The 27,830-nt window shown below is 49.0% G+C and overlaps 1 protein-coding gene across 1 annotated transcript in view; it reads right to left on the bottom strand.

The window, feature by feature from the left end:
- Positions 1 to 27,830, bottom strand: part of LOC142428582 (mitogen-activated protein kinase-binding protein 1-like) — a 32,934-nt gene that overhangs the window by 4,056 nt on the left and 1,048 nt on the right. Inside the window, 27 exon segments of the mRNA XM_075533423.1 lie at positions 136 to 220; positions 379 to 588; positions 676 to 821; positions 1,052 to 1,218; positions 1,553 to 1,780; positions 9,631 to 9,645; positions 11,434 to 11,493; positions 11,655 to 11,787; positions 11,971 to 12,105; positions 12,352 to 12,415; positions 12,577 to 12,679; positions 12,798 to 12,879; positions 13,104 to 13,225; positions 13,316 to 13,381; positions 13,416 to 13,418; positions 13,675 to 13,802; positions 14,097 to 14,188; positions 15,119 to 15,294; positions 15,472 to 15,618; positions 16,154 to 16,343; positions 17,129 to 17,289; positions 17,586 to 17,603; positions 17,775 to 17,957; positions 18,169 to 18,306; positions 18,572 to 18,742; positions 19,402 to 19,459; positions 19,682 to 19,744. Coding sequence (XP_075389538.1) covers positions 136 to 220; positions 379 to 588; positions 676 to 821; positions 1,052 to 1,218; positions 1,553 to 1,780; positions 9,631 to 9,645; positions 11,434 to 11,493; positions 11,655 to 11,787; positions 11,971 to 12,105; positions 12,352 to 12,415; positions 12,577 to 12,679; positions 12,798 to 12,879; positions 13,104 to 13,225; positions 13,316 to 13,381; positions 13,416 to 13,418; positions 13,675 to 13,802; positions 14,097 to 14,188; positions 15,119 to 15,294; positions 15,472 to 15,618; positions 16,154 to 16,343; positions 17,129 to 17,289; positions 17,586 to 17,603; positions 17,775 to 17,957; positions 18,169 to 18,306; positions 18,572 to 18,742; positions 19,402 to 19,459; positions 19,682 to 19,744 — 3,144 coding nt within the window.

Raw genomic sequence — 27,830 nt, 5'->3', positions numbered from 1 at the left:
CACCAGGCCAAGGTGCCAGGAGGGAGGACAGGCACAGGGCCAAGACAACTGTCCCCAACCGTCATGGACATGGCAGACAGATGCCCTTATGGAGGCAGGGTGGGCCCTTCCGGGAGCCCTAGGCAGTCTCCACACCTGAGTGGGGGTATCTGCACCTGCTGCAGGAATCATGAAGAGATGCTCCGAGACTCTGTCCTCTCTGGCACCCGGACTGGGCCCCCTGCCAGGGGGACAGACATAAAGAATGGAGACAGTGGGCGGGCCCCAGCCTTCTACCTCCCCTGCAGGGAAGCCCAGGGTGGGATTCTGCCCTTGGACATTCCTGTTCAGCTAGGTCATGTGGGGAGAAGAGCCATCTGCATTGGCCAAGTGCTGAGCCCTAAGTCCCATCTGGATCTGCCCCATTGGCCAGGGTCTCAAAGTGTTGTTTGAGAAACTGCTCCTGGTCCGGAGTATGGGGGCTGCCTTCCTGCAGCTTGTAGGAGCCAGTGCCTCCCTCCTCCTCTTCTCCTTCTTCCTCGTCCTCAGCTGGCTCTTCAAGGTCTGAGGAGATGCCATCCACACTCAGGGACTCCGTGCTCTCAGAGTCTGGATGTGGGGAGCGGGGGATAGGTATCACACTGCTCTGCCCCCATCTGCCACCAGATCCCCCCCCCTTCACTCTGCTGGCCTCACCTTCATTGGGGTGCTCAGGGCTGGAAAGACGGCTTCTGCTGTCATCCACCGAACACGCGCTGTCCGGGCTGTGCTTCTCTGAGCCCCTGTTGCCTGGGTACACCCTCCCCAGGGCCCCGCGGACTGGGGCCTGCACCTGGAACTCACTGCGACAAGGCATGGAGAGGAAGCGCAGTGAGTCGACAGCGGCAGGCCACAGCCTCCTTCTCAAACTCTGCCTGTGAGCGGGCCAGAGGAGGGAGGGAAGAGGAGGCAGGCTAGCCCTGAGAACCCTCCCTGAACAGCCTTCAGGGAGTAAAGAGTGCAAACCACTCCACAGGAAGGGGAAACTGGGGGCTGCCTGACCCCTCGAGGCTGGCCAGGGCAAGACCCTTGCCTGGTATCCAGGGTGGGGCTGTCACTCAGCTCTGGGTAGACAGTCCCATCTTCTATAGTAGCAGACTCCAGATCTTGGGCAAAGACCCCTTCCTCATGGGACTACAATCGGATAACGTGGGAGCAGGAACAGAACTGGGAAAACTATGGCCAAAGGGGCTTTTCATTCTGGGAACACACAAAGGCACACTACTGCAGTGGCTGATGGTAGAAGGGTCCCTGGTGAGCGGCTGGGCTAGGACTGATGGAGGGGAGCTAAAAGCCAGCCTGGGCCCCAGCTGGAGTTCTGAGATCAGTGCCCTGGGCTGCCAATGTCCAGCCACCAGGTACCACCAACGGTCCTCCAGGTCACCACACCCAAGACAAAGGCCACCTTTCCCTCTCCCCACTGCCCACCCCAACCACCATCTGCTCACACACACCCCCACCCCACCCACCCCTGCAGCTTGGGTTACCTTGAGCACTGCAGAACAGAGCCAGACCGAGGCTGCAGCTGACTCACCTGGCTAGCGTGGGAGGCCTCAGGGGCTTGCTGACCAGACTTCCCAGGACCAGAGAGGGTTTTGGCCAGAGAGTCCTTGTTGGAGCTCTGAGAGCTCGGAACTAGTGTGTCCAGCTGCCGCAGGTCCAGCATGGAGCGAACACTCAGCGCCACCCCAGGCTGAGCCCAGAGGCCCCTTCTTCTGGGTCCATGGTTGGATTCAGGCGCTGGGCCCAGGAACCCGGTCTCCTGTGTGGGGAGCGGGGCAGCAGGAACATCAACATACCCTCAGATAGCACTTACTGCATGCTCTGTATGCCCTTAACATTAGCATTCACTAACGTTAAGTATTCACTCACTTCATCCTCACAATAACCTCTTATCCACTTCTGACAGGCAAGGAAATGGAAGCACAGGTTTGTGTACCTTGGCCAAGCCCACAGTCTACGTAAGTCTGGTTCCAGAGCTCTACCCTTGCCATCACCCAATATCCTCTCACCCTGCTCTTCGCCTGTGAGAGAGGTGTCTCTAAAAGTCCCCTGCACTGGGGACAGCCTGCACAGGGCTCCAAAGTCCTTTCACTGCACCAAGGACAAAGGCAGGACCCAAACTGGACATTGCAACCAGTCAGCATGCCCTGAAGACACCTCACCACCACCACCCCGAAAACTGCTGCTGCTGGCCCAGGAGCTGGGGGAGAGGAGGTGTGGGGATGCCTGGTCCCTGCTGTACACATCGGTCTGTCCGTCCATCTGCCAATCTGTGTTGTCTGGCAAGAGCCATCTTCCACTAACACAGTGGTTCTCAACCTGTGGGTCAAGACCTCTTTGGGGGGGGGTCGAACGACCCTTTCACAGGGGTTGCCTAAGACCATCAGAAAACATATTTCCGATGGTCTTAGGAATCGAGACACCTCTCCTCTATCCATCTCCAGGCAAGTCCACCCACATGCAGATACACCCACATGCATGGGCCTGGCATGAAGACTGTTACCTATGCTAAACCATGCTTCAAGACACATTTCAATTATTTGTCATTAGAAATAACTATTTCACAGTCTGAGCAAACAGATCCATGCCCTGCTGTCTTGACTTCCGGGAAGAGGGTGACTAAGTAACATATACCAAAGGGACTCCACAGAAATCAGCCGAGGAGAGTAACTAAGCAGGAAATTCAACACAGCTGGATCGCAGGAGGAGCAATTTAAAGATAAGTAGGCGCAGTCACACAGCGTTTTGAGGAGCTGGGGGCTTTTGGCTTACCACAGTGGAGGCCAGCTAGGCTTTGATCATTTGGAGCCAGAGCAGGAGCTTAATATCAACACATCACAGCTTGCCTACGCCAAGGGCAGGGATTAAACCCTTGCAGCCGCACAGGCAGGGATCAGGGTTCAGCTGTATTGTTACTCTTGTTTCCCTCTCTTCTCTCTAACCCCCCAGTCTCAGCAGTCTTAGTTGTTTATTTTCTTCTTCTCTTTGTCTCTTCCCTGTTCTCTCACACACCACTGCTGATGTCCAAAACACTCCCCTCAGCCTAGGGCATCTCCGCCTGCGCCCCACCCAGTTAGGTGAGCTCTGCCCTTTGCAGCGTAGCCCGAGGATTGGGAAATTCCAGCCAACCTCCACCAGGAGATATCCCGCCCAACTGGAGAACTCCCAACTTCTAACTGGAGAATTCCTGCCTGCGAGGCTGGGGGAGCTCCTATTTTTCCTGTTGTCCCAAGTGACTGAGGGAACTTCCTCCCTCCTACCTTAGTGCGTCACACGGCCTAAGGCAAATCGGCCAACGCTCACCAACATTTCAAGATGCTGCAGGAACCTCTGCCCAACCTCCACAATGATCTACCTAGCCAGAACAATTCTGCCCACCATTCTCGGTAGTCTACACCAAAGCAGGCAACAGACCAGCGTTCAGGGGCACTTCCCTGAGAGGGAAGCCACAGGAGGATAAAGCGGTAGGCTAATTCCATAGGGAAATTATCTGTAGGCAGTTTGAGGAAGCACTCCTACAAGTCCCCCAGAGAAAGCCAGTGCTCTTAGACAACCTGGAAAATGACACCTGGCTCAGCTTAAACAAAGCAACGCAAACACCAATCAGTTCTAAGGACCTCATAGACACAAAAGCAGGAGAAACAAAAGGCAATGGCAGAAGACATCCTGAACATAACGACATGCATAGAAGAAGCAGACAATGAGCTGCCACAGAAAGAAATTTTCAAATGCTGCTTGGAGTCAATATGAGGGATATGAGGGAAACAATACAGAAAAAGGATGAAATGAAACAGGAGATAAAGTCCGTACAACAAAGGGAAGTACAAGAGCTTAGGGAGGAGATAAAAAAACCAATAGCAGACTAACAGACCTGAGAATGGACTGGGGCAAACAAAGAACTGCATCAGTGACTTGAAGGACAGCCAAGCAGTGTTTAACAAATGCAAACAAAAATCTAATAAGATCATCAGAGAAGCTGAAGAAAACCCAAGAGCTATGTCTGATGCTATGAAGCGGAACAACATTAGGGTTATTGGCTTACAAGAGGAAGGTACAACAAAGAAGTCATCAGCAACCATAATGAGAGAATTCTTGGATGAAAACTTCCCCAGCTTAATGAATAAAAATCAGGCAACCATTCAGGAGTCTGAAAGAACACCAGCTAGACTAAATCCCAAGAACTCACCAAGGTACATAATAGTTGAACTATCCAACTTAGAGGAAAAGGAGAAAATCATGAGGGCAGCTAGGGAAAAACAAGCAATCACATATTAATGTTCCCAAATAAGAATATGCTCAGACCTATCAGCAGAAACTATAAAGAAGAGGCGAGAGTGGAGTAACATAGTCCAAAAATTGAAGGAAAACAATGAAAACCCAAGAATACTCTACTCAGCCAAATTATCAATCAAGATAGATGGAGAAGTAAGAGTCTTCTCAGACAAGGAAAAACTCAAAGAATATGTTATAAGAAACCCAGCCCTACAAAAGATCCTTGCCAACCCAGTATGGACAGAAGAACAGCACTCATCAAGCATAAATAAGAGACCGCCACATAGAACAACCTCACCCAGAGGTCAACAAAGAGAAAATAGACCCCAAGATAGCATTGGCTTAAGGATGGAAAGAAGTCAAGAATGATACACAGACACAAACATGCACAACACACTAATGAGAAATGAAGGTAGGCAAACACCCAACATAAAAGGTATAAGATGACATCACAGAGTCCATAGATGGAGATAATAACCACGAATACCAGTGTCCTGAATTCAGGCATTAAAAGACTGAGGCTAGCAGACTGGCTTCGAAAACACAACTCACCAACCTGCTTCCTGCAGGAGACACATCTCAAGGCTACAGACAAAAATAGGCTGAGGCTCAAAGGCTGGAGAAAGGCATACCAAGCAAAGAGGAATTCATTTAAAAGCAAGGGTTGCAATCCTAATCTCAGATAAAATTTACCTCAAATTGCAAGCCATAAAAAGAGATAAGGAAGGAAACTATATAATGCTCAAAGGAATGGTTGACTAAGAACCTCTAAGCATTCTAAAGATATATTCCCCAAATGAGAGACCTGATGAATATGTCAACCAAACACTCCAAAAATTGGAAAAAGAAATCACAGCCTCAACAATTGTAATAGGTGACTTCAACACACCTCACTGAGAAAGACAGATCACTGGGAAAGAAACTCAACAAGGAAGCTAGAGATCTAAACGTTACAATTAGACTCTTTGACCTGATAGACATTTACAGAGCTATTCATCCAAATACAAAAAAAAAAAATCACATGGCTTTCAAGCCCACATGGCAGAGACCACATGCTGGGACATCAGGCGAATCTACATAAATTTAAACACATTGATATCCTTACAGACCTCTCTCTCTCTGACCACTGTGCCATAAGGCTGGAAATGAACAAAAGGAAGACAAAGAAAACAAGAGCAAACAATTGGAGGATCAATAACTCTCTACTGCAAAAAGAGTGCATTGTGGCACAGATCAGAGATGAAATTGGGAAATTTCTAGAAACCAACGAGAATGAGAACACAATGTACCGAAACTTACAGGACAGAGCAAAGGCAGTTATCAGAGGAAGTTTCATAGCAATACATGCACACTTGAAAAAGGAAGAGAGACTCATGATTGATATGCAAGCCAAAAAATTCACAACTAGAGCAGAGTCAGCAGGACAATCCCACTAATAGCAAAAGAAAAGTTATAATAAAAATTAGGGCTGAGATTCAGGAGTGAGAAAATAATAAAACTATGGAATATTTAATGCTGCTAAAAGTTGGTTCTTTGACAGGATAAACAGAATCAACAGACAGCTGGCAAACCTAACCAAAGAAAGGAGGGACCAGATTTCAACAGCAAGAATGAGGGATGAAAGAGGGGACATTAAAACAGACCCTAATGAAATCAAACGGATAATTACACAGTACTAGGAAGGACTGTACGCCAATGAACTCAACAACTTGGAAGACATGGACACATTCTTGGAAAAACAATCCCTCCCTACACTATCCCCAAAAGACGTCGAGAACCTCAAGAGACCCATAGCAATAGGAGAACTAGAACAGGTTATCAAGGGATTACCAACAAAAAAAATCCCCTGGACCAGATGGATTCACTGGAGAATTCTACCAAGCACTTAGGGAAGTACTAACACCAATCTTACACAAACTCTTCAGGAACATAGAAGAAGACGGCAAACTCCCGAATTCCTTCTACGAAGCTAGTACACCTCTGATACCAAAACCAGGCAAGTATCTCACAAGAATTGAGAACTACAGATCAATGTCCCTAATGAACATCGATTCAAAAATCCTTAACAAAATACTAGCCAATAGAATACGAAAGTATATAAAACAAATAATTCACCATGACCAAGTGGGATTCTTACCAGGGATGCAGGGATGGTTCAACATATGAAAGACCATTAGTATCATTCACCACATTGACATGAAAAACTATAAGACCCACATGATAATATCTATAGATGCAGAAAAAGCATTCGACAATATCCAACACCAATTCCTGTTTAAGACACTTGAGACGATAGGAACAGAAGGAAAATTCCACAAGACAATACAAGCTATACATGAAAAAAACAAAAAACAACAGCCAACATGGTAGTCAATGTAGAAAAGACGCACACAATCTCACTGAAAAGGGGGACCAGACAAGGATGCCCTTTGTCCCCTCTCTTATTTAACATTGTACGGGAGGTTATGGCTTACAGCATAAGGCAAAGAAAAGACACCAAAGGTATTCGTCTGGGGAAGGAAGAGGTGAAACTATCATTATTTGCAGATGATTGATTTTATATATGGAAAGTCCCAAAAGCTCCACAACGGGAGTACTGGAAGCAACAGAGGAGTTTGGCAGAGTGGCAGGACACAAGATCAACAAACAGAAGTCCATCGGACTGTTATACACATCGGATAAGACCACAGTAAAGATCAAAAAGGTGGTACCCTCCACAATATCCAAGCACAAGTTCAAATATCTAGGGATATACTTGACTGAAAAAACAAAAGAGCTATATGAAGAAAATTACAAAAACGCTATTACAAGAAACCCAGAGCAATCTCAACAAATGGAAGAATATCCCATGCTCGTGGATTTGAAGACTCATTTTAGTAAAGATGTCAGTTCTGCCCGAGGCACTATATAAGTTTAATGCAATCCCGATACAATTACCCTCATCTTTCTTCAAAGAAATGGAAAAACTGATTACCAACTTCATATGGAGAGGGAAGAAGCCCAAAATTAGCAGAGACTCCTCAAGAAGGACACAGTGAGAGGGCTTGCTTTACTTGACTTTAGCACATACTCTACAGCCACAGTTGTCAAAACCGCATGGTATTGGTGTGACAGATACTCAGACCAATGGAAAAGAACTGAAACCTCAGAGATAAAATCATCAGCATACAGAAAACTGATCTTTGATAAGGGCCCAAAAAATGTCCAGTGGGAAGCAGATGCCGCTTCAACAAGTGGTGCTGGAAAAATTGGATATCTACCTGCAGAAAAATGAAGCAAGACCCTTATCTCACTCCATGAACAAGAATAAACTCAAGGTGGATGACAGACCTTGAAGTAAAACCCCACACTATCAGGGCCATCAATGAGGGAATTGGGACTAACTTGAGTTCTTTGGCACAGGGAATACAGAGGCTATCAGAAATAGGGAAGGACACAAACACAGAGAAGGCACAAATTGACAAGTGGTATATACTCAAGATAAAACACCTGTGTATATCGAAATAAATCACCAAGAGAGTAATAAGAGAGTCCACGGACTGGGAAAACATCTGTAGCAATGACACATCAGACAAAGGCCTTATTACTAAAATCTACAGTACTCTGCTAGCTTCCCAAAAGAAAAAAAAAAAATTTCCCGCTGAGGTGGGCAAAGGACCTGAACAGAAGTTTCAAAGAGTCTGAAATCCGAACGGCCAATAAACATATAAGAAAATGTTCCTTATCTTTAGCCATAAGAGAAATGCAAATTAAAACAACAATGAGGTACCACCTAACACCCTCAAAGGTAGCCCAATTCAAAAAATCAGAAAGCAAGAAGTGTTGGAGGGGCTGTGGGGAGACAGGAACTCTCATCCACTGCTGGTGGACCTGTAGGTATGTACAACCACTATGGAAATCAATGTGGTGATACCTAAAACAAATGGAAATTGAGCTACCAAATGACCCAGCAATCCCCCTACTGGGCATATACCCAGAAGAAGCAAGAAACAAACCATGGCCAGACATATGTGCTCCAATGTTCATCGCGGCACAGTTCACAATTGCAAGGAGTTGGAAACAACCCAAATTTCCATCAACTGATGAGTGGATTATAACACTGGTACATACATACAATGGAGTACTACACATCACTAAAAAGCAATGATGAACGTATGAAGCACATCGCCACATGGGAAGAACTGGAGGAAATCATGCTAAGGGAAATAAGCCAAGCACAAAAGGACAAGTACAACATGAGTCCGAGGTAAGCTTAAAAAAATGCAAAAGGGGCATGGGAAAAAGCTATTATATACAAACATTCCTGGAGTTGAAGACCAGGTAGTATGGTAGTGACTAGACCAAATCCAGGGATATATATGATAGCCAACTAAAAAGGAGGCGGGGAAAGGATAAAAATAAAAAAGAGATGGGTAGTTGGGACATAGGGCACTAACCCACCTAAGAGGAGGGTATTGTTTATATCTCCACAGGGAAAGAGGGACCAGATTTCAACCCGGTGCTCCAAGATGTAAATGCAACATGTCGGTATGGAGTAGGAAACCAGTGGAGAGGTCTGAGGGTCCGGCCCCAATCTCAACTATGTGGACCGTTGCCCCTCCCCTGAGAAGAATCTATTTCAGAGGACAGTACTGAATCTACAGCTCAGGGAGAGGGACATGTCTGATCAAAGCACATGGGAGCAAATGAAGGGGGAGGAAGAGAGAGTGGAGCACATCCTGGCCTACCAACCCTTGAGGACAATATTCCCGCTCAGAGCAGCCAATCCACAGAGAAGACCATATGGCTGACCCCACTATGAGACATGGCATCCCTCACTGACCCATAACCCTACAGGGGACAACACTGGAGATACAGTGTGGGAATTGCACCCAATCTGATCCCATCACATCGAGGCCAAACACTAAGGGTGTGGGAACAGAACAGCAAGGAGAACAGAGCAACGAATTCCCCAGGGAATACCAAAACTAGCCTTTGGGGCCAGGGCTTGGCACCCCATTAGACTCGACTGGAAAACACTCCTAAAAGCCAACAAACAGTCCTTGAACGAACTACAAGTTTTTCTTTTTTGCTTGTTGTTGTTTTGTCATTGGCTTTTTGTTGTTTTGTCGCTTGGTTTTGCTCTGTCTTTTGTGTGTGTGTGTGTGTGTGTGTGTGTGCCTGCTATTATCTCCGCAAGTCTGCCTAAATAAGACAGGCTGGATGAACAATCTGGAGGAGAAAACACCCAGACCGACAGTTCTGGGGGGGAACATGGGAGAGGGGGAGGTGGGGGGAAAGGTAGTGGTGTTAACAAACCCACGGACCAGGGAACAAGTGATCCAAATCGGTGGTGACGAGGGTGTAAGAGGCCTGGTAGAGTTTGATCAAGGGTAATGTAACCAAAGGAATTACTGAAACCCAAATAAAGCCTGAGCATGACAGTGGGACAAGAGGAAAGTCAAAGGAAATAGAGGAAAGAGCTTGGGAGCAAAGGACATTTATAGAGGTCTAAATAAAGGCATGTACATATGTAAATATATTTATATATGAGGATGGAAAAACAGATATAGGTGCATATATTTATAGGTTTAGTATTAAGGTAGCAGACAGACATTGGACCTCCACTCAAGTACTCCCTCAATGCAAGAATACTTTGTTCTATTAAACTGGCATTCCATGATGCTCACCTTCCCAACACGATTGCTGAACACAAAATGTGTGATCATGAGGTGCCGAAGGGATCAAATATCAGGCATCAAAGAACAAAAAATCCTACCATTGTGTGCTCACCTTCCCGATATGATCACTGAAGACAAATGGGTGCATAAGCAAATGTGGTGAATCATGCTGATGGTGCCCCACTATCAAGAGATACAGGACCTGGATTTTTAAAGGCTTGAAGGTAAACAAGCAGACGTCTATCTCAGAAGCAACAAAGCCCACATGGAAGAAGCACACCAGCCTGTGTGATCACAAAGTGTCAAAGGGATGAGGTATCGGGCATCAAAGAACAAAAAATTATATCATTGTGAAAGAGGGGGAATGCGGAGTGGGAACCCAAAGCCCATCTGTAGGCAACTGGACATCCCCTTACAGAAGGGTCTCGGGGAAGAGACGAGCCAGTCAGGGCTGTGTAGCAACAATGAAATACACAACTTTCCTCTAGTTCCTAAATGCTTCCTTCCCACCCACTATCATGATCCCAATTCTACCTTACAAATCTGGCTAGACCAGAGGATGTACAGATAGGAACTGGAAACACAGGGAATCCAGGATGGATGATCCCTGCAGGACCAGCGGTGAGAGTGGAGATACCAAGAGGGTGGAGGGAGGGTGGTGTAGAAAGGGGGAACTGATTACAACGATCTACACATAGCCTCCTCCCTGGGGGATGGACAACAGAAAATTGGGTAAAGGGAGACGTCAGACAGTATAAGATATGATAAAAGAATAATTTTAAATTATCAAGGGTTCATGAGGGAAGGGAGAGGGGGGAAGGAGGGGGAAAAATGAGGAGCTGGTGCCAGGGGCTTAAGTAGAGAGCAAATGATTTGAGAATGATGAGGGTAACGAATGTACAAATGTGCTTTATACAATTGATGTACGTATGGACTGTGATATTAGTATGAGTCCCAAATAAAATGATTTCAAAAAAATATTTCACAGTATATATTTACATGTTGTTTTGTGAAGAATCACTACACTTTAATTCTGTTCAATTTGTAACAATGAAAATACATCCTGCATATCAGTTATTTACATGATGATTCATAACAGTAGCAAAACTACAGTGATGAAGTAGCCATGAAAATACCTTTCTGGTTGGGGTCCCCAACACATGTGTGCAAGGGTCTCTGCCTGAGGAAGGTGGAGCTTCACTGCTCTCACAAATGCTCGGGCGTCCTGAGCTGGCCTCCTTGCCTGCGAGCTTCAGGGCGCGCTCTCTGCATTGCTGCTCTTGGGACCTTAGATTTCCCGATTTCAGTTCTGTTTGACCGGTGACATACCCCTTCCTGTCCCAACCTCACCCTGGTCCTCTGACCTCGTGGAGCCCACGCAGGAAGTACCCGAGCTCCCCTGGGCCCTCACTGGGATCCGTAGTTGCTTTACCCCCTTCCACCCCAAGGCCCTCCCTTGGACTTTAGGATGGTGACTTACCCGACTCATCTCCCAATGGGACAGGCTTCGTGGCAGGGCTGAACTAGGGACCGAGGCCAGACAAAAACAGTCAGTCAAAGGGTGTGGCTCCTGCCCACCCATGCGCAGAGCTCCGCCCCCCACAGCACTGCCACAACCCCACAGTTCCAGGCAGCCCACATGTCGCTGCTCCATACGCGGAGGCCACCTGACTCCTTCAGACCTGAGCCCCACAGACCTGGCTCCTTCCTGATGCTCTTGGCTGGAACAGGCAGAGCAGGGAGTTCTTCTTCTTCCGGCCCCTCCTCTTCTCCCTCCTTGTCACTATCTGACGAGAGAGCTGCTCCAGCTGAGAGCACTAGGGGGACTTTGCGCCTGAGTCCGTGACAAGGAAGGGCAGAGGGAAAGGAGGCTGAGTCGGGGAAGAGGGCACCAGGTGGACTTCATGTGAGAAGGTAGGTCTTGGGAGGAAGAAGTGTCTGGCTGACAGATCCTGGGCCCGGGAGGGCGGGCCAGGAAGACTGCAGCACACCATCTGGGCCCAGCTCCTCTTATAACCGGCTGGGCCCAGAAGCCCTTTGGGGTGATGATGGTCCTTGCTGCTTGATCCCTCGCTGACGCTGGTGCAGCTCAGCCAGTCGCTGCCGCATGCTGATGGTCATCTCTGAGCTCAGGCGCCACACAAATATACAGCTGGGACAGAAGCACAGAGTTGGGTCAGGGAGGGGAGGACAGCCTTTGGGAAGGGCAGTGTCATCAGTCCCTTCTCCCTGGGCAGCCGTCTACTGCCAGGTCCGGTTCAGCCCACAAGTATCCCTGTGCAGTCCCACATCCCAGAGACCACGGCCACCAAGCCCGGAGACGGAAGAGAGGAAAGAGGCAGGAGACATCCAGGGCCCAGATGAGACTCCATCCCCCAGGGAAGCTGCTTCCACTCACCTGTCCCCAGACATGGAGATGAGATGTTTGCAGTCATTACTGAATTTCATTCCAGTGACAATCTCTGGAAAGGAGCACAGAGCAGGGCCAGTGAGCCAACTTGAATTCTCACCCGAGGCTCAGCCAGCATCAGAGGCAGGCCCATTCGTGAGCAGGGCCCATGCAGCTCTGCTGAGTCCCAAAAGAGGCCAAGTATCAGAGGTGGAGTATGGAGACTACCCTCACCTGAGTGGCCAAACATGGTGGCCACACACTCGCCGGAGGAGAAGTCAAAAATGGAGAGATTCTTGTCAGAACAGCTGGTGGCAATGTAGATCCTGGAGGGGGTCTGTCTGCACCTGAGGAGAAAGCCACAGAGCTGGACAAGGACAGGCGGCCCTGGTCCTCTCTCTGTAGCCAGCACCCCTTTCTCCCAGGCCTGTGACCTCGTGTCCATCCCTCGGGGCCCGGACCTTGATGAGGGTGCCGTCCTCGCCCTGAGACCCTTTAAAAAGCTTCTTCTGCTTCCCGCTGCTGATGTTGAAGATCCTGAGGGAGATGGTCCGCATTGTACACCCAGGGGTGGCAGAAACACAGCCCTCCCTCCCAGCCCCGCGTCCTTGGAGGGGAGCCACCGCCAACACCCAGGGAGCCACAACCTCCTGGGAGTGGTAAGATTCTAAAGTGACATAAAATCCTAGGAAAAATGAAAAAACGGGAACTTGATGTCTGGAGGCAGCCCCCCAGGGCATGAGGGAAGAAGGGGCACCCACCGAATATTTCGGTCCTGGCATCCAATGGCCGTGTACTTCCAGCTGGGCTCTACGTCCATGTCATAAAGGGTCGTCTTCCGAACCACGTGATGTGTCCGTGTAAACTGTACTCCATCTCCAGGCTGCAGGGGGGACAGGTGGACAGACTCGAGAGCCCTGCTTTCATCTTAGTCACCTCCCCACCACCGACCTCGGGAAGCCCAGTGCCGTACCTTCTGTGCAGTGCGGAAGTAGATGCTCTTGTCTGCTCCACAACTGATCATGCGGACTTGCCCATGCTGGCTGTGAAGGAGGGGGCCCAGCTGTTTCCACACTCTCAGCACAGGGGCCGCCTCCTTTGCCCTCCCCACCCACCCACCCACCCACACAGTTCCCCTCTCACAGCTACTCTTCACCAGGACAGCCAACAAACAATGCCAGATGTGTCTTTCTGCCCTTAGCCCAGCCTGCCGGCTCAGCATGCCCTGGGCTGGGAGTCCATCACCTGTCGCTGCTATCCAGGCCAGCCTTCCCTTCTCATGGGGGTGGCAGGGGTGGTAGGTGGCAGAGTGTGTCTAAGTGCTCTGCCCACACCTGCGAACTTGACAGCGGTGATGGAGGAGGAGTGCTCGTCCAGCGTCTGCTGCAGGCTATACTCCCGCCCTGCGTCCAGCACATGGATCAGCCGGTCCCGGCTCGCTGAGGCCAGCAGCTTCAGACCTGGGATGGGATGAACTCCGTCAGCTGATGAGTGCCCAGCAAAGAGCACCCAGAGAAACTGAGCCCCACATCCTTAAGCCACATGAGCCATGGAGTCGGGCAGAGTTGAGATGCAGTCCTCCCCAAAGCCTTCAGAGACAACAAGAAGCCTTCAGAGACATCAAGAAGGATCACTAACTCTTTTGGTAGCCAAAAGAACGATCAGCCCCATAGTCAAGAGGCAGGACAAGTATCAGTGGCTCTGGCCAGACTGGAGGGGCTCACTCAAGGCCATTCTAGGCCAGGGCCAGGTACCTGTGTCTGGCTTCGAGTACTCCAGGCACAGAATCTCTGACTCATGGGCCTCCACCTTCAGCATTTCACTCAGGGACTGCAATTCGTGGACCCTGCAAAATGAGAAGAGAGGAGAGGCCGTTCAGTGCCAGGCAGTGGGGGAAAGAATCATCACCCACCCCCTTCCACCTTTTCCTCTCCATCAAGAGCTGTTTTACTTTACCTTTTGGGTTGAACCTTTAGACTTAGAAAAATGAGTCAAGATATGTCACATTCAACTCTCTCACCTGGTCTCCCTTCGTATTAATGTTTTATGCACTACAGTACACAGTGATAAGGACCACGGAGGTCACACTGGTACAACATTATTAGACTTTATTTAAATGTCACCAGCGGGGGTTGCTCTGAGTTGGAATCAACCCAATGCCAATGAGTTTGTTTGTTTATCCCATGAATGTCCTTCTTCTGCTCCAGGATTCTAGGAGCCCCCACGGCACATGGGTGTCATCTGTCCCAGTCTAGAACGGCTTTCAGTCTTTGCTTGTCTTTCCTACCCTGACACCTGGGAGAGTGTGATAAGTTACTCTGGCAGGTGTACCTCAAATGAAGGTTGCCTGATGTTTCCTCATGACTATCCTAAGTTCCTTATACATTTGGGTCAAGAATACCAGACACAATGCTAGGAGGAGGCTGCATGGAAAAACAGAACTAAAAGAAACTTTCCATCAACGTTTGTTGTTGTTGTTCAATATTTTATTGGGAGTTCTTAAGAGTCATAACATTTTATGGGAACATTTTGAAGCCTCTCAGTGCACCCTTTCACCAGATTCATGCTGCTGCCACGGATGTTAACCTTAATGACTTGGTTAAGGGTGGGTTTTGCCGTTTCTTCATTGTCAAGTTAGTATCTTTCCCTTGAAGATAATAAATTTTGTCCCCAACCCTTTTCAGCTAAACCCTCCTGAACCTCTGTCCTTGGGGGCCTAAAGTTCCGCCATCCTGTCCCCTGGAGGCAACGGGTTGCACTCCAGAAATGGCCTTACCTGAGCGTGCCCATACGGTCCCCTGATGCTAGATGCTGCCCGTTGGGGCTGATGCACATAGAGCGGATGCCCACATGGGGGTCCATCAGGGACCCATCGGCTTTGTCTCCCCAAGGCAGCTCGGTGTCCAGCAGGGCCAGCATGTTCGCATCCATATAGAAGATCTTAATGAGGTGCTAGTGAAACAGGTCAGGAGAAGAGGTGGGTGAGGAAGGCCTGACACAGGACACCTGCCAGGGAGAGAAATGCGGGCCAAGAGGACATCCTTGTCAGAGTTTGGCCAAACAACATCTGGAACAGTCTGGTCTGGAGACCCAGATCCTGAGACTGTGGTGTGGGGGCACCAGACTCACGTGGCTGAGGATGTTTCAGTGCAGGGTGGAGCCATGCACCCCAGAGCTCTCTGTACTCCACAGGCAGATGGTGCTGTCAGAAGAGCAGGTGATAAAGGAGCTCGGGGACAGGCAGGCCTGTTGACTGTCCTTCACCTCAGGGTAGACCTGGAGGAGCACAAGGACCAGAGGGACCCGGGTCAGACCTTGGCTGCCCACAGAGATGGGACGGAATGAGAGTAGAGAAAAGGCTGGTCAAGACTTAGCCCCAGGCTTATCCCATAGCAAGCAAGTCATAATGATTAGCTCTTGTCTTTAACAAGTAAAGGAATATACATTAACCAAGCACCCAGTAAGTACTAGGCATTCTAAATCTCCCACTTACATTGTCTCCTTTTCGTAAAAATCAAATTCATCAGGTATGTCATTTCACAATTGCAGAAACTAAGGTTTGGTCAAGTTCAGGAACATGTCCAAAGAGGCCAAGCTAAGACTGCACAGGGGCATACTGAAAAACGTCTGAGATGAGTCAGCACTAAAATTCCCTCCCATCCTTAGAGCCAATTACTAGATACGAAGGGACCCAGGGGCACTGCTTGCGGAGCAAGGGTGCTGGAGGAAACAAATTCCACACTTGAGGAACCCCAGCTCCTAATGGTAGCCCAGGAAACACAGTCAGTCTCAGCAGACCTGGCCCACGTACCTCTACACTCCAGACGCAGGAGGAATGATACAGAGCTGAATACACCTTGCCCACTTTCTTGGGGTCCTTCACATCCCAGACATAAGTACTATGGTCATTGTACACACAAGACAGCCACTGATTTGCAGGATCAAAGGTCAAGGCGATGGTGTCCCGATACTTCGCATTGGCCACTCCAGCGAAAAGGCGACTGAGGAAAGAGGGGGGCGGAGTGTCCAGGGCAGACAGGGCAAACTGGTAAGTGAGCGCTAATGAAATGGGGCACTAAAGGGAGGAGCAGCAGGTTGGCCAGCAGTCACTGGAGAAAGAACGCAGCGGCTGGCCTGGCATTCCTTGCCATGGGGCTCTCCAAAAGAACACAAGCTATTTCATAGCCCCCAACGTCAGGCGGGGACAGTGTGTGGCCGTGATGCAGCCAAGCAGATGTCAGGCCCTTCTAGACTCACGTCAGAGGACAAGGAAGGGCACTGTGCAAACCACAATCATGGTCATATATCATTTCCTGCCAATTGCAGATTTAGCCCCCTCCTGCCCTGAAAGAGAAATTAATATACCCAACTGCAGAACTGCCCCGTTTCCTGACAGCACTGAAACCAGAGCAAAACTTCACTTCCTGCAATCACCCAACCCAAGGCCCGAGGCTACAATAAGACCCTCCTACCGCAGCTGCTACCCGGGACCACCCTGAGGGAGAAAGGCCTGCTCCGTCAGGTTTCCAGTCTCTCTCAGAAACCCTAAGGAACTGCCCGTCTGTCCTAGCTGTGGTCTTTACAGGACAATGCATTATCACACGGCAGACTCAGATTACCATGGTTGCCCACAGTGAGCAAGAAATGCTGAAAGAACCACCTGTGCTTGACTGCAAGGGTCTTCCCAGAGGTCTATGTGTGCCCTCCTCTCCTTGCAGCATGCCAAGGATGGCCTGGCACAGAGTGGGGCTCTGACAGGACTCAGGGGCCCACCCACACCGCTCACCTGGCCTCTGTGATGCTGGCAATGTCTGTCCCCAGGGCATGGGGCCGGGGCAGCGTGTTGAGGAAGTGCAGGTTGGAGGGGTTGAAAAGGCGCACGGTGCCGTCAGCACAGCCGCAGAAGATGTAGTCCTGGCTCACCGAGATGCAGTGGGCCACTGTGGTCTGTGAGCACAGAAGCCCCAGTCAGCAAGGGCATCTGCCCACTCCTTCACCCGACACCTCAACAGCCATGAGCCAAGAGGCAAGGACAAGTGCAAGGCAGGCCAGCTGCCCTGGCCGGAGCCTCTCAATGCCCCTCCCTCTAACAGCAGCTGGCCAGAGGGCCCACAGCCCCGTGCAATTAGGGGGAAGGAGTCAGCAAGCCTTATAAGGCACCTGAGGTTTGGGCAAAGACACACCCAGAAAAGGCCGGCCAAGAGAAAGGCAGCAGAGGCAGCGGACAGGGCCAGCACACTTACTGTGATGCTGTCTGTGTGCTGAGCAGAAGAGGAAAGCAGAGGAAGAGGCAGAGACAGAGAGGGCGAGCAAGCAGAGAGGTTCCCAAACACATTCCTCCGCCTGGGGCCTCCCCCAGCGTGCATGCAGACTCAGGTGCCCCAGAGCCCGGAGGTGACAGATGGGAGGGTGCCGACAAAGCATTCACTTACCCTCAACTCCACCCACTTGTCCAACAGTCTCCGGTCACTGAACTCGCCCAGCTGCCCTGAGGATGTGATACAGAAGGTGCTGTCAGTCTTCTTCCCGCGGCCACAGGCTACATCAGTGAACAGGTTGTTCCGCAGGTCCCCCAGCAGCCCGGAGCGGCCCAGCAGGGGCACAGTGGCATTCACCTGTGGAGACCCACCACAGGTGCCACCCACACACCCTGCAGGCTACCCCCTGGAAAGCAGGCCCTGGGGAGAGAGGGAGAAGGCTTCCCTTGCAGATTGACATAGCACCTGGCCCAGCTGAGACTTCCAAGGGGCTTTTGAGCATGCAGAAGGGGGCGCAGGTGGAACAGATCTGGGCAGACCCCACCCTAGTGGCTACTTGCTGCCTCACCTTTGAGGTCTTGCTGTCATCGAGGTACCAGAATTTGATGTGCCGGTTGCCTGCAGTGACAAAGTAGCTGCAGTCCTCAGAGAAGGATACTGCTGTCACCCGACTGGACACCATGTTGGAAGCCACTACAGTGTTTTTCTGGAGAGAAAGTCAAGGGAAATCAAGGCTCTGCTTCTAGGAGCTGAGGGAAAAGAAACTTACACACTGAAGGAGGTCAGACAAGCTGTGAACTTGACCTCTCCTTCTGCCCCTTCTTCAGCATCCTAGATACCCAGTTGCTCCTTTCTGCTCAGAGTTCTCTAGAAAGGGACTGAGGCCAGCAGGCGGAAGTGAAGGCCACCGGTCAGCAGTTTCTTGGCTCCCCTCCCGGCCCTGCCTGTCCTGAGGCCAGCAGCCCACTCACCTTCCAGGCCCAGACATTGATGATCATGTCATGCTGGTAGCCCACTGAGACAATGTACTGGGCGCTGGGTGAGAAGGCCACACATGCCACGCCATACTTATGCTCCTGAAGCTCCACCACCTGGCTGTGCCCCAACACGTCCCATACCCGCACAGCAGGCATGTGTCCACTCTGCAGGGACCGAAGACCCCGAAGTAAAGGCCAGAGGCAGCCAGCTCCCTCCCCATCCACGGAGGCCTGGCCCTCCCAGCCACTGGACAAGAGCCTGCACATAAATGAAGTACACCTAACCTAATGCGCCTGCACATGAATCAAGGACACCCCCGGAGGGAATGTGATCAGTGTTGGGGAACAGGGACTCTCAGGGATGGGCTCCTGGTGTGATTTGGATGGGCAAGAACCACCACTCCTGCGGTTTGCTCTCACAGCCTCACAGGGCAAGTCTATGGGAGGGCAGTCCTGTTCCACACTGTGACCAGCAGGGGGACTCCAGAGATAAGGAATGTTTTAAGGAGGTGTTTTCCAAAATGTGGTTCCCAAATTGGCAGCTTCAGCCTCACCGGGAACTACTTGTTAGCATTGCAAACTGAAGAGAGCCACCCCAGACCTGCTGAACCCCAGAGCCAGCAGTCTGTACTAAGGGGTGACCATGGCACTTCTGATGCAGGCTACAGCCTAAGAACACTGCTCTAGGGCAGACCAAACACCCAAAGTGGGCACCAGTACAGAAACTCAAAATTGGCACCAGTCCTATGCGGGCCGCAGGCTGTCACTCTCTGCTAAGGCCAGGCCACCCCCTCTGCAGTGCCTGAGCTTCCTTCCTCACTCACCTCACCGGTGACCAGGTACTTGCCATCAGGAGAGAAGGCAAGGGCAGTGATAGTTTTCCTGAAAGGTATGGGGGCAGGCTCAAGAGGGGCACTGGCAGCCTGGCCCAGGTCTGGCCTCTCACAGTCCCCTCTCAAAACAAGGGCAGCAAACCCGCCGTCCCTTTGCTGCTTGCCTCGCAGGCCTGGGGCCCAATAGGGCCCAATGCCACAGAGAAGCAGGTGGCACCCCTCTGGCTGTCCCTGGGGAAAGGTGCTCCCCTAAGCCCCAGAGCCCATTTACCTGGAGCTGTTGAGGATGTGGTGCTGCTTGTGTTTCCGGGGGTTGAAGAGCACAACCACACACCTGGGGAGAGGGAGAGGGGAGCATAGACTTAGCACCCCACCTCAGCGGCCCAGCCCAGAGGACCCCATGTTGCCAGAGGACCCCACGTGGCTCCTGACAGCACTCTTCTGCCTTTCTCTCCTTCTGTAGCCCCACACGGTGCAAGGGCCTGTAGGGAGCCCTGCCTGCCCAGTGCTCTGTGCACCAGCACCGTCGGGCCATGCCCCATAGCGATGGGGTGGCCGGTCTTCCCAGAGCTCTTGTCCCTACCCCAGGGCAGAGGGCAGAGAGAAGGATGCACATGATTTGGGTAAGAACAGGTCTCAGCTGTGCCCTTGTTTACAGACCTGGTTTCCAGGAGAGAGTGGGATCTCTCATGTCTGCACCCATGTGTGTACTTGGCAAGAGCTAGCCCTCCACATGTTGGATGAGGAAGCAAGTGGAAGGTCAGGGCCCAGGGCCAGGCCTGCAGGGAGACTAAGGGGGATGGAGAGGCAGAAAACTGCCTGAGGGAGGGAACTTCATGGAGCTGCTGGCCCACGTCAGACTCTTTAGCCCAAAGAGCCTGAGCAGCGCCATTCTAACAACCTCCAGGCTCCCTCTCCAGTCAGGCAGCAAGGCTGGGTGAGATTGGATGGAGACTGAAATTCATGAGTGAACTCGAGAAAGGGAGGCAGGTAAGAGTCAGGGACAAGGAGCTGGGAGCCAACTGCTTGCCAGTGTCTCAGGGGCCGTGGCGCTCAGCAGGTTTAGGCCCTCTGCCCAGCTGTCCCCTCTCTTCATTAGCGCTATGCCTACTACTTGCTATTAGCTGGCCACAGCAAGCCTGGAGCCTGCTTCCCCAGGTAAAGGGGTCGACTGGGTAGATGGGGGAGAGACTCAGTAGAAGGCTACTTGTCCCAACCCTGCCTTTTACAACAGGAAGCAGACCGCAGGACCCGCATCTGGACCCCACTGCTTGCAGATGGGAGCAGGAGCTGCCGCACAGGGCTTGGTCTCTGCTGCAGACAGAGGCCTCCGGCTCGGCTCAATGAGCCAGTTCGCTATGCAAATTCCACTGTCAACTAGGGATTCTGGGATCTTGGAGGTGCACCAGGTAAGCTCACAGCTGGCTACCAGGCTGATTGACAGCCTTAGAAGCCTGAGCAACACCCTCTTCTCCTCAGAGCCCCTCCCCTCCAATCCTTTTTCACCCTCTTTTTCTTTGTTCTCTTTTTTATCCCCTTTCTCTCTTTAAACCGATTTGAAGACCCCTGCTCTCCACATCCCTTGAATGAGAAAAACAAGATGACCTTAGAAACACGCAGACACACACCTGCCCAGTTGCTCTGAAGGAGAGTCTAATACATGGGACTGGCCTAACTCCTCTAAAACAGAGCTGCCTGCACAGAGGATGAAAGGAAGGTGTTCAAACACTCAACCACATTCACTGTCACTGAGTCGATTCTGACTCACAGTGACCCCACAGAACACAGCAAAACCGCCCCTGTGGGTTTCCGATACGAACTATCTAGGGGACCAGAAAGTGTCATCTTTCTCCTTTGGAGTGCCTGGCGGGGCCTAGCAGCTGTCCTTGCCGTTAGAACCCCAACACAGACCATGACACCCTCAGGTATCTTGGAGTCCAAAATTGAGAGATAAGGACCACTAAGGAACAGAGCCAGGGCTCACAAACAGGGCTTCTGATTTCGGGTCCTTTTTACACAAACACACACACACACACTCACACTCACACTCAAACGCATACCCATACCCTTGCAGAATCTCTGGAAGGCGTCTGACATCATGTCCTTTTTATATACACACACACACACACACACACACACACACTTGCAGAATCACTGGAGGGCTTCTAACTTTGTGTCTTTTTACAAACACACACACACACACACACACACACACACACACACACACACACACACCCTTCCAGAATCTCTAAAGGGCTTCTGAATTCGTGTCCTTTTTACACAAACACACACACACACACACACACATACACCCACCCTTGCAGAATCTCTAGAGGGCTTCTGACTTGGCGTCCTTTTTATACACACACATACACCCTTGCAAAATCTCTGGAGGGCTTCTGACTTGGTGTCCTTTTTACACACACACACACACACACACACACACACCCTTGCAAAATCAATAGAGGGCTTCTGACTTCGTGTCCTTTTTGCACACACACGCACACACAAACAAACACACCTTTGCAGAATCTCTGGAGGGCTTCTTACTTGGTGTCTTTTTTACACACACGCACCCTTGCAAAATTAATAGAGGGCTTCTGACTTCGTGTCCTTTTTACACACACACACACACACACACACAAACACACCTTTGCAGAATATCTAGAGGGCTTCTGACTTCGTGTCCTACATACACACACACACACACCCACACACACACACAAATTTGCAGAATCTCTGGAGGGCTTCTAACTTCATGTCCGTTTTACACACACACACAAACATGAACCCTTGCAGAATCTCTGGAGGGCTTCTGACTTCGTGTACTTTTTACACACACACACACACACAAACTCAAAACAATTCCCTTGCAAAACCTGTGGAGGGCTTCTGACTTTGTGTCCTTTTTACACTGACACACACACACACACACACACACACAAGCTTGCAGAAACAATAGAAGGTTTCTGAATTCCTATCCTTTTTACACACACACTCCCTTGCAGAATCACTGGAGGGCTTCTGACTTCATTTCCTTTTTACACACACACACACACACACACACACACACACACAAGAACACAACCTGCAGGATCTATAGAGGACTTCTGTCTTCGTGTCCTTTTTTACACACACACACACACACACACACATTCAATCTTGCAGAATCTCTGGAGGGCTTCTGACTTCTTGTCCTTTTTTTATTTTTATTTTTTATTTTAACAATTTATTGGGGCTGATACAATTCTTTTCACAGTTCATACATATACATACATCAATTGTATAAAGCACATCTGTACAGTCTTTGCCCTAATCATTTTTTCTCTTTTCTTCTTTTACATTTTATTAAGGACTCAAACAACTCTTACCACAATCCATACATATACATACATCAATTGTATAAAGCACATCCATACATTCCCTGCCCCAATCATTCTCAAGACATTTGCTCTCCACTTAAGCCCCTTGCATCAGGTCCTCTTTTTTTTCTTCTTGCCCTTTTTAAACAATCACACACCATTGCAGAATCTATAGAGGGCTTCTGAATTTGTGTCCTTTTTACAAACACACATACATACACACACTTGCAGAATCTTTGGAGGGCTTCTGTATTTGTGTCCTTTTTGGACGCACACACACACATGCACGCACCCTTGCAGAATCTCTGAAATGCTTCTGAATTTGTTTCATTTTTACACACAAAGACACACACAAACACACGCGTGCAGAATTTCTGGAGGGCTTCTGACTTCGTGTCTTTTTTACACACACACACACACACACACACACACACACACACACACACCCTTGCAGAATCACTAAAGAGCTTCTGACTTCATGTCCTTTTTATACACACACACACATCTTTTAAAATCTCTAGAGGGCTTCTGACTTCATGTTCCTTTTACACACACATACACACACACGCACACATGCACACACATACACGCACCCTTGCAGAATCTCTGGAGGACTTCTGACTTCATGTCCTTTTAACACAACACACTCACCGTTGCCGAATCTCTAGAGGGCCTCTGACTTTGTGTCCTTTTTACACAAACACACGCACGCGCGCACACACACACACACACACATCATTGCAGAATCTCCAGAGGGCTTCTGATTTCGTGTCCTTTTTACACAGATACAAACACACACCCTTGCAGAAACTCTAGAGGGTTTCTGAATTCCTGTCATTTTTAAACACACAAAACCACACACACACACCCTAGCAGTATCTTTGGAGGGCGTCTGACATCATGTCCTTTTTACACACACACACACACACAAACACACACACACACACACACACACACACACACATAGACACACCCTAGCAGAATTTCTAGAAGGCTTCTGAAGTCTTGTCCGTTTTACACATACACACGCAGACACGCTTGTGGAATCTCTGGAGGGCTTCTGACTTTGTGTCCTTTTTACACACACACACACACACACACACACACACTCCCTCACTCTCACACTCATACTTTTGCAGAAACCCTAGAAGGCTTTTGACTTTGTGTCCTTTTTACACACACACACACACACACACACACACACACACACAAACATAGACACACCCTAACAGAATTTCTAGAAGGCTTCTGAAGTCTTGTCCGTTTTACACATACACACGCAGACACGCTTGTAGAATCTCTGGAGGGCTTCTGACTTCGTGTCCTTTTTACACACACACACACACACACACACACACACACACACACTCCCTCACTCTCACACTCATACTTTTGCAGAAACCCTAGAAGGCTTTTGACTTCGTGTCCTTTTTACACACACACACACACACACACACACACACAAACATAGACACACCCTAACAGAATTTCTAGAAGGCTTCTGAAGTCTTGTCCGTTTTACACATACACACGCAGACACACTTGTAGAATCTCTGGAGGGCTTCTGACTTTGTGTCCTTTTTACACACACACACACACACACCCTCACTCTCACACTCATACTTTTGCAGAAACCCTAGAAGGCTTTTGACTTTGTGTCCTTTTTACACACACACACACACACACACACACAGACACACCCTTGCAGAATCTCTTGAGGGCTTCTGACGTCATGTCCTTGTTACACACACACACTGTTGCAGAATCTCTGGAGGGCTTCTGACTTCGTGTCCTTTTTACACACACACACACACACACACTCACACTGATAATCATACCTTTGCAGAATTCCTAGAGGGCTTCTGACTTTGTGTCCTTTTTACACAAACACACGCACAGACACACACACACACACACCCATACACACAGCCTTGCAGAATCTCTAGAAGGCTTCAGACTTCGTGTTCTTTTTACACACGCACACACACACACATACACACATGCACGCACCCTTGCAGAATCTCTGGAGTGCTTCTGACTTCGTGTTCTTTTTACACATACACTCACACACACACACATGCACATTCTTGAAGAATCTCCATAGGGCTTCTGATTTCATGTCCTTTCCACACAGATACACACACACACACACACACACTTGCAGAAATTCTAGAGGGCTTCTGACTTCGTGTTGTTTTTACACACGCACACACACACCCGTACACACATGCACGAATCCTTGTAGAATCTTAGCGTGTTCTGACTTTGTGTTCTTTTTACACACACACACACACACACACACACAGACACACCCTAGTAGAATTTCTAGAAGGCTTCTGAATTCTTGTCCATTTTACTCATACACACACAGACACGCTTGTAGAATATCTGGATGACTTCTGACTTCATGTCCTTTTAACACAACACACTCACCGTTGCAAAATCTCTAGAGGGCTTTTGACTTTGTGTCCTTTTTACACAAACACACGCACACACACACACACACCCATACACACAACCTTACAGAATCTCTAGAAGGCTTCGGACTTCGTGTTCTTTTTACACATGCACACACACACATACACACATTCACGCACCCTTGCAGAATCTCTGGAATGCTTCTGACTTCGTGTTCTTTTTATACACATACTCACACACACACACACACACACACACACACACAGAGACACACCCTAGCAGAATTTCTAGAAGGCTTCTGAATTCTTGTCCTTTTTACACATACACACACACACACGCTTGTAGAACCTCTGGAGGGCTTCTGTCTTCGTTTCCTTTTTAGACACACACACACACACACACACACACACACACACACACACCGTTTTCTTTTTAGACACACACACACACACACACACAAGCACACCCTTGCAGAATCTCTACAAGGCTTCTGACTTCAAGTCCTTTTTACACACACACACACACACACACACACATCCTTGAAGGATCTCCATAGGGCTTCTGATTTCGTGTCCTTTTCACACAGATACACACACACAAACACACACACACACTTGCAGAAACTCTAGAGGGCTTCTGACTTCGTGTTATTTTTACACACGCACACACACACCCATACACACAAGAACGCACCCATGTAGAATCTTGGAGTGCTTCTGACTTCGTGTTCTTTTTATACACACACTCACACACACAAACACACACACACACACATAGACACACCTTAGCAGAATTTCTAGAAGGCTTCTGAATTCTTGTCAATTTTACTTATACACACACAGACACGCTTGTAGAATCTCTGGAGGGCTTCTGATTTCATGTCCTTTTTACACACACACACACTCACACACACACACACACACAGACACACCCTAGCAGAATTTCTAGAAGGCTTCTGAATTCTTATCCTTTTTACACATACACACACAGACATTCTTGTAGAATCTCTGGAGGGCTTCTGACTTCATGTCCTTTTAAGACAACACAATCACCGTTGCAGAATCTCTGGAGGGCTTCTGACTTTGTGTCCTTTTTACACAAACACACGCACACGCACACACACACATACACCCTTGAAGAATCTCTGGAGGGCTTCTGACTTCGTGTCCTTTTGACACACATACACACATACACACACACACACACACACACCCTTGCAGAATCTCCAGACGGTTTATGACTTCGTGTCGTTTTCACACACACACACACACACACACACACACACACACACATACACACACTTACAGAATCTCTGGAGTGCTTCTAACTTGGTGTAATTATTACAAACACAACACACACACACACAGACACCCTTGCAGAATCAATAGTGGGCTTCTGACTTCGTGTGATTTTTACACGCACACACACATACACCCTTGCAGAATCTCTGCAGGGCTTCGAACTTTGTGTCCTTTTTACACAAACACACACATATACACACACCCTTGAAGAATCTCTAGAGGGCTTCTGACTTCGTGTCTTTTTACACACACACACACACACACAGACACACACATACACCCTGGTAGAATCTCTGGAGGGTGTCTTACTTGGTGTCCTTTTTAAACACACACACACACACACACACAGAAACACACACCATTGCAGAATCAATAGAGGGCTTCTGACTTGGTTTCCTTTTTACACACACACACACACTTGCAGAAACTCTAGAGGGCTTCTGACTTCGTGTTATTTTTACACACGCACACACACACCCATACACACAAGAACGCACCCATGTAGAATCTTGGAGTGCTTCTGACTTCGTGTTCTTTTTATACACACACTCACACACACAAACACACACACACACACACATAGACACACCTTAGCAGAATTTCTAGAAGGCTTCTGAATTCTTGTCAATTTTACTTATACACACACAGACACGCTTGTAGAATCTCTGGAGGGCTTCTGATTTCATGTCCTTTTTACACACACACTCACACACACACACACACACAGACACACCCTAGCAGAATTTCTAGAAGGCTTCTGAATTCTTATCCTTTTTACACATACACACACAGACATTCTTGTAGAATCTCTGGAGGGCTTCTGACTTCATGTCCTTTTAAGACAACACAATCACCGTTGCAGAATCTCTGGAGGGCTTCTGACTTTGTGTCCTTTTTACACAAACACACGCACACGCACACACACACATACACCCTTGAAGAATCTCTGGAGGGCTTCTGACTTCGTGTCCTTTTGACACACATACACACATACACACACACACACACACACCCTTGCAGAATCTCCAGACGGTTTATGACTTCGTGTCGTTTTCACACACACACACACACACACACATACACACACTTACAGAATCTCTGGAGTGCTTCTAACTTGGTGTAATTATTACAAACACAACACACACACACACACACAGACACCCTTGCAGAATCAATAGTGGGCTTCTGACTTCGTGTGATTTTTACACGCACACACACATACACTCTTGCAGAATCTCTGCAGGGCTTCGAACTTTGTGTCCTTTTTACACAAACACACACATATACACACACCCTTGAAGAATCTCTAGAGGGCTTCTGACTTCGTGTCTTTTTACAC

This window comes from Tenrec ecaudatus, chromosome 16, assembly GCF_050624435.1.
Source record: "Tenrec ecaudatus isolate mTenEca1 chromosome 16, mTenEca1.hap1, whole genome shotgun sequence".
NCBI lineage: Eukaryota > Metazoa > Chordata > Mammalia > Afrosoricida > Tenrecidae > Tenrec > Tenrec ecaudatus.
This window is presented reverse-complemented; position numbering and strand designations above follow the sequence as displayed.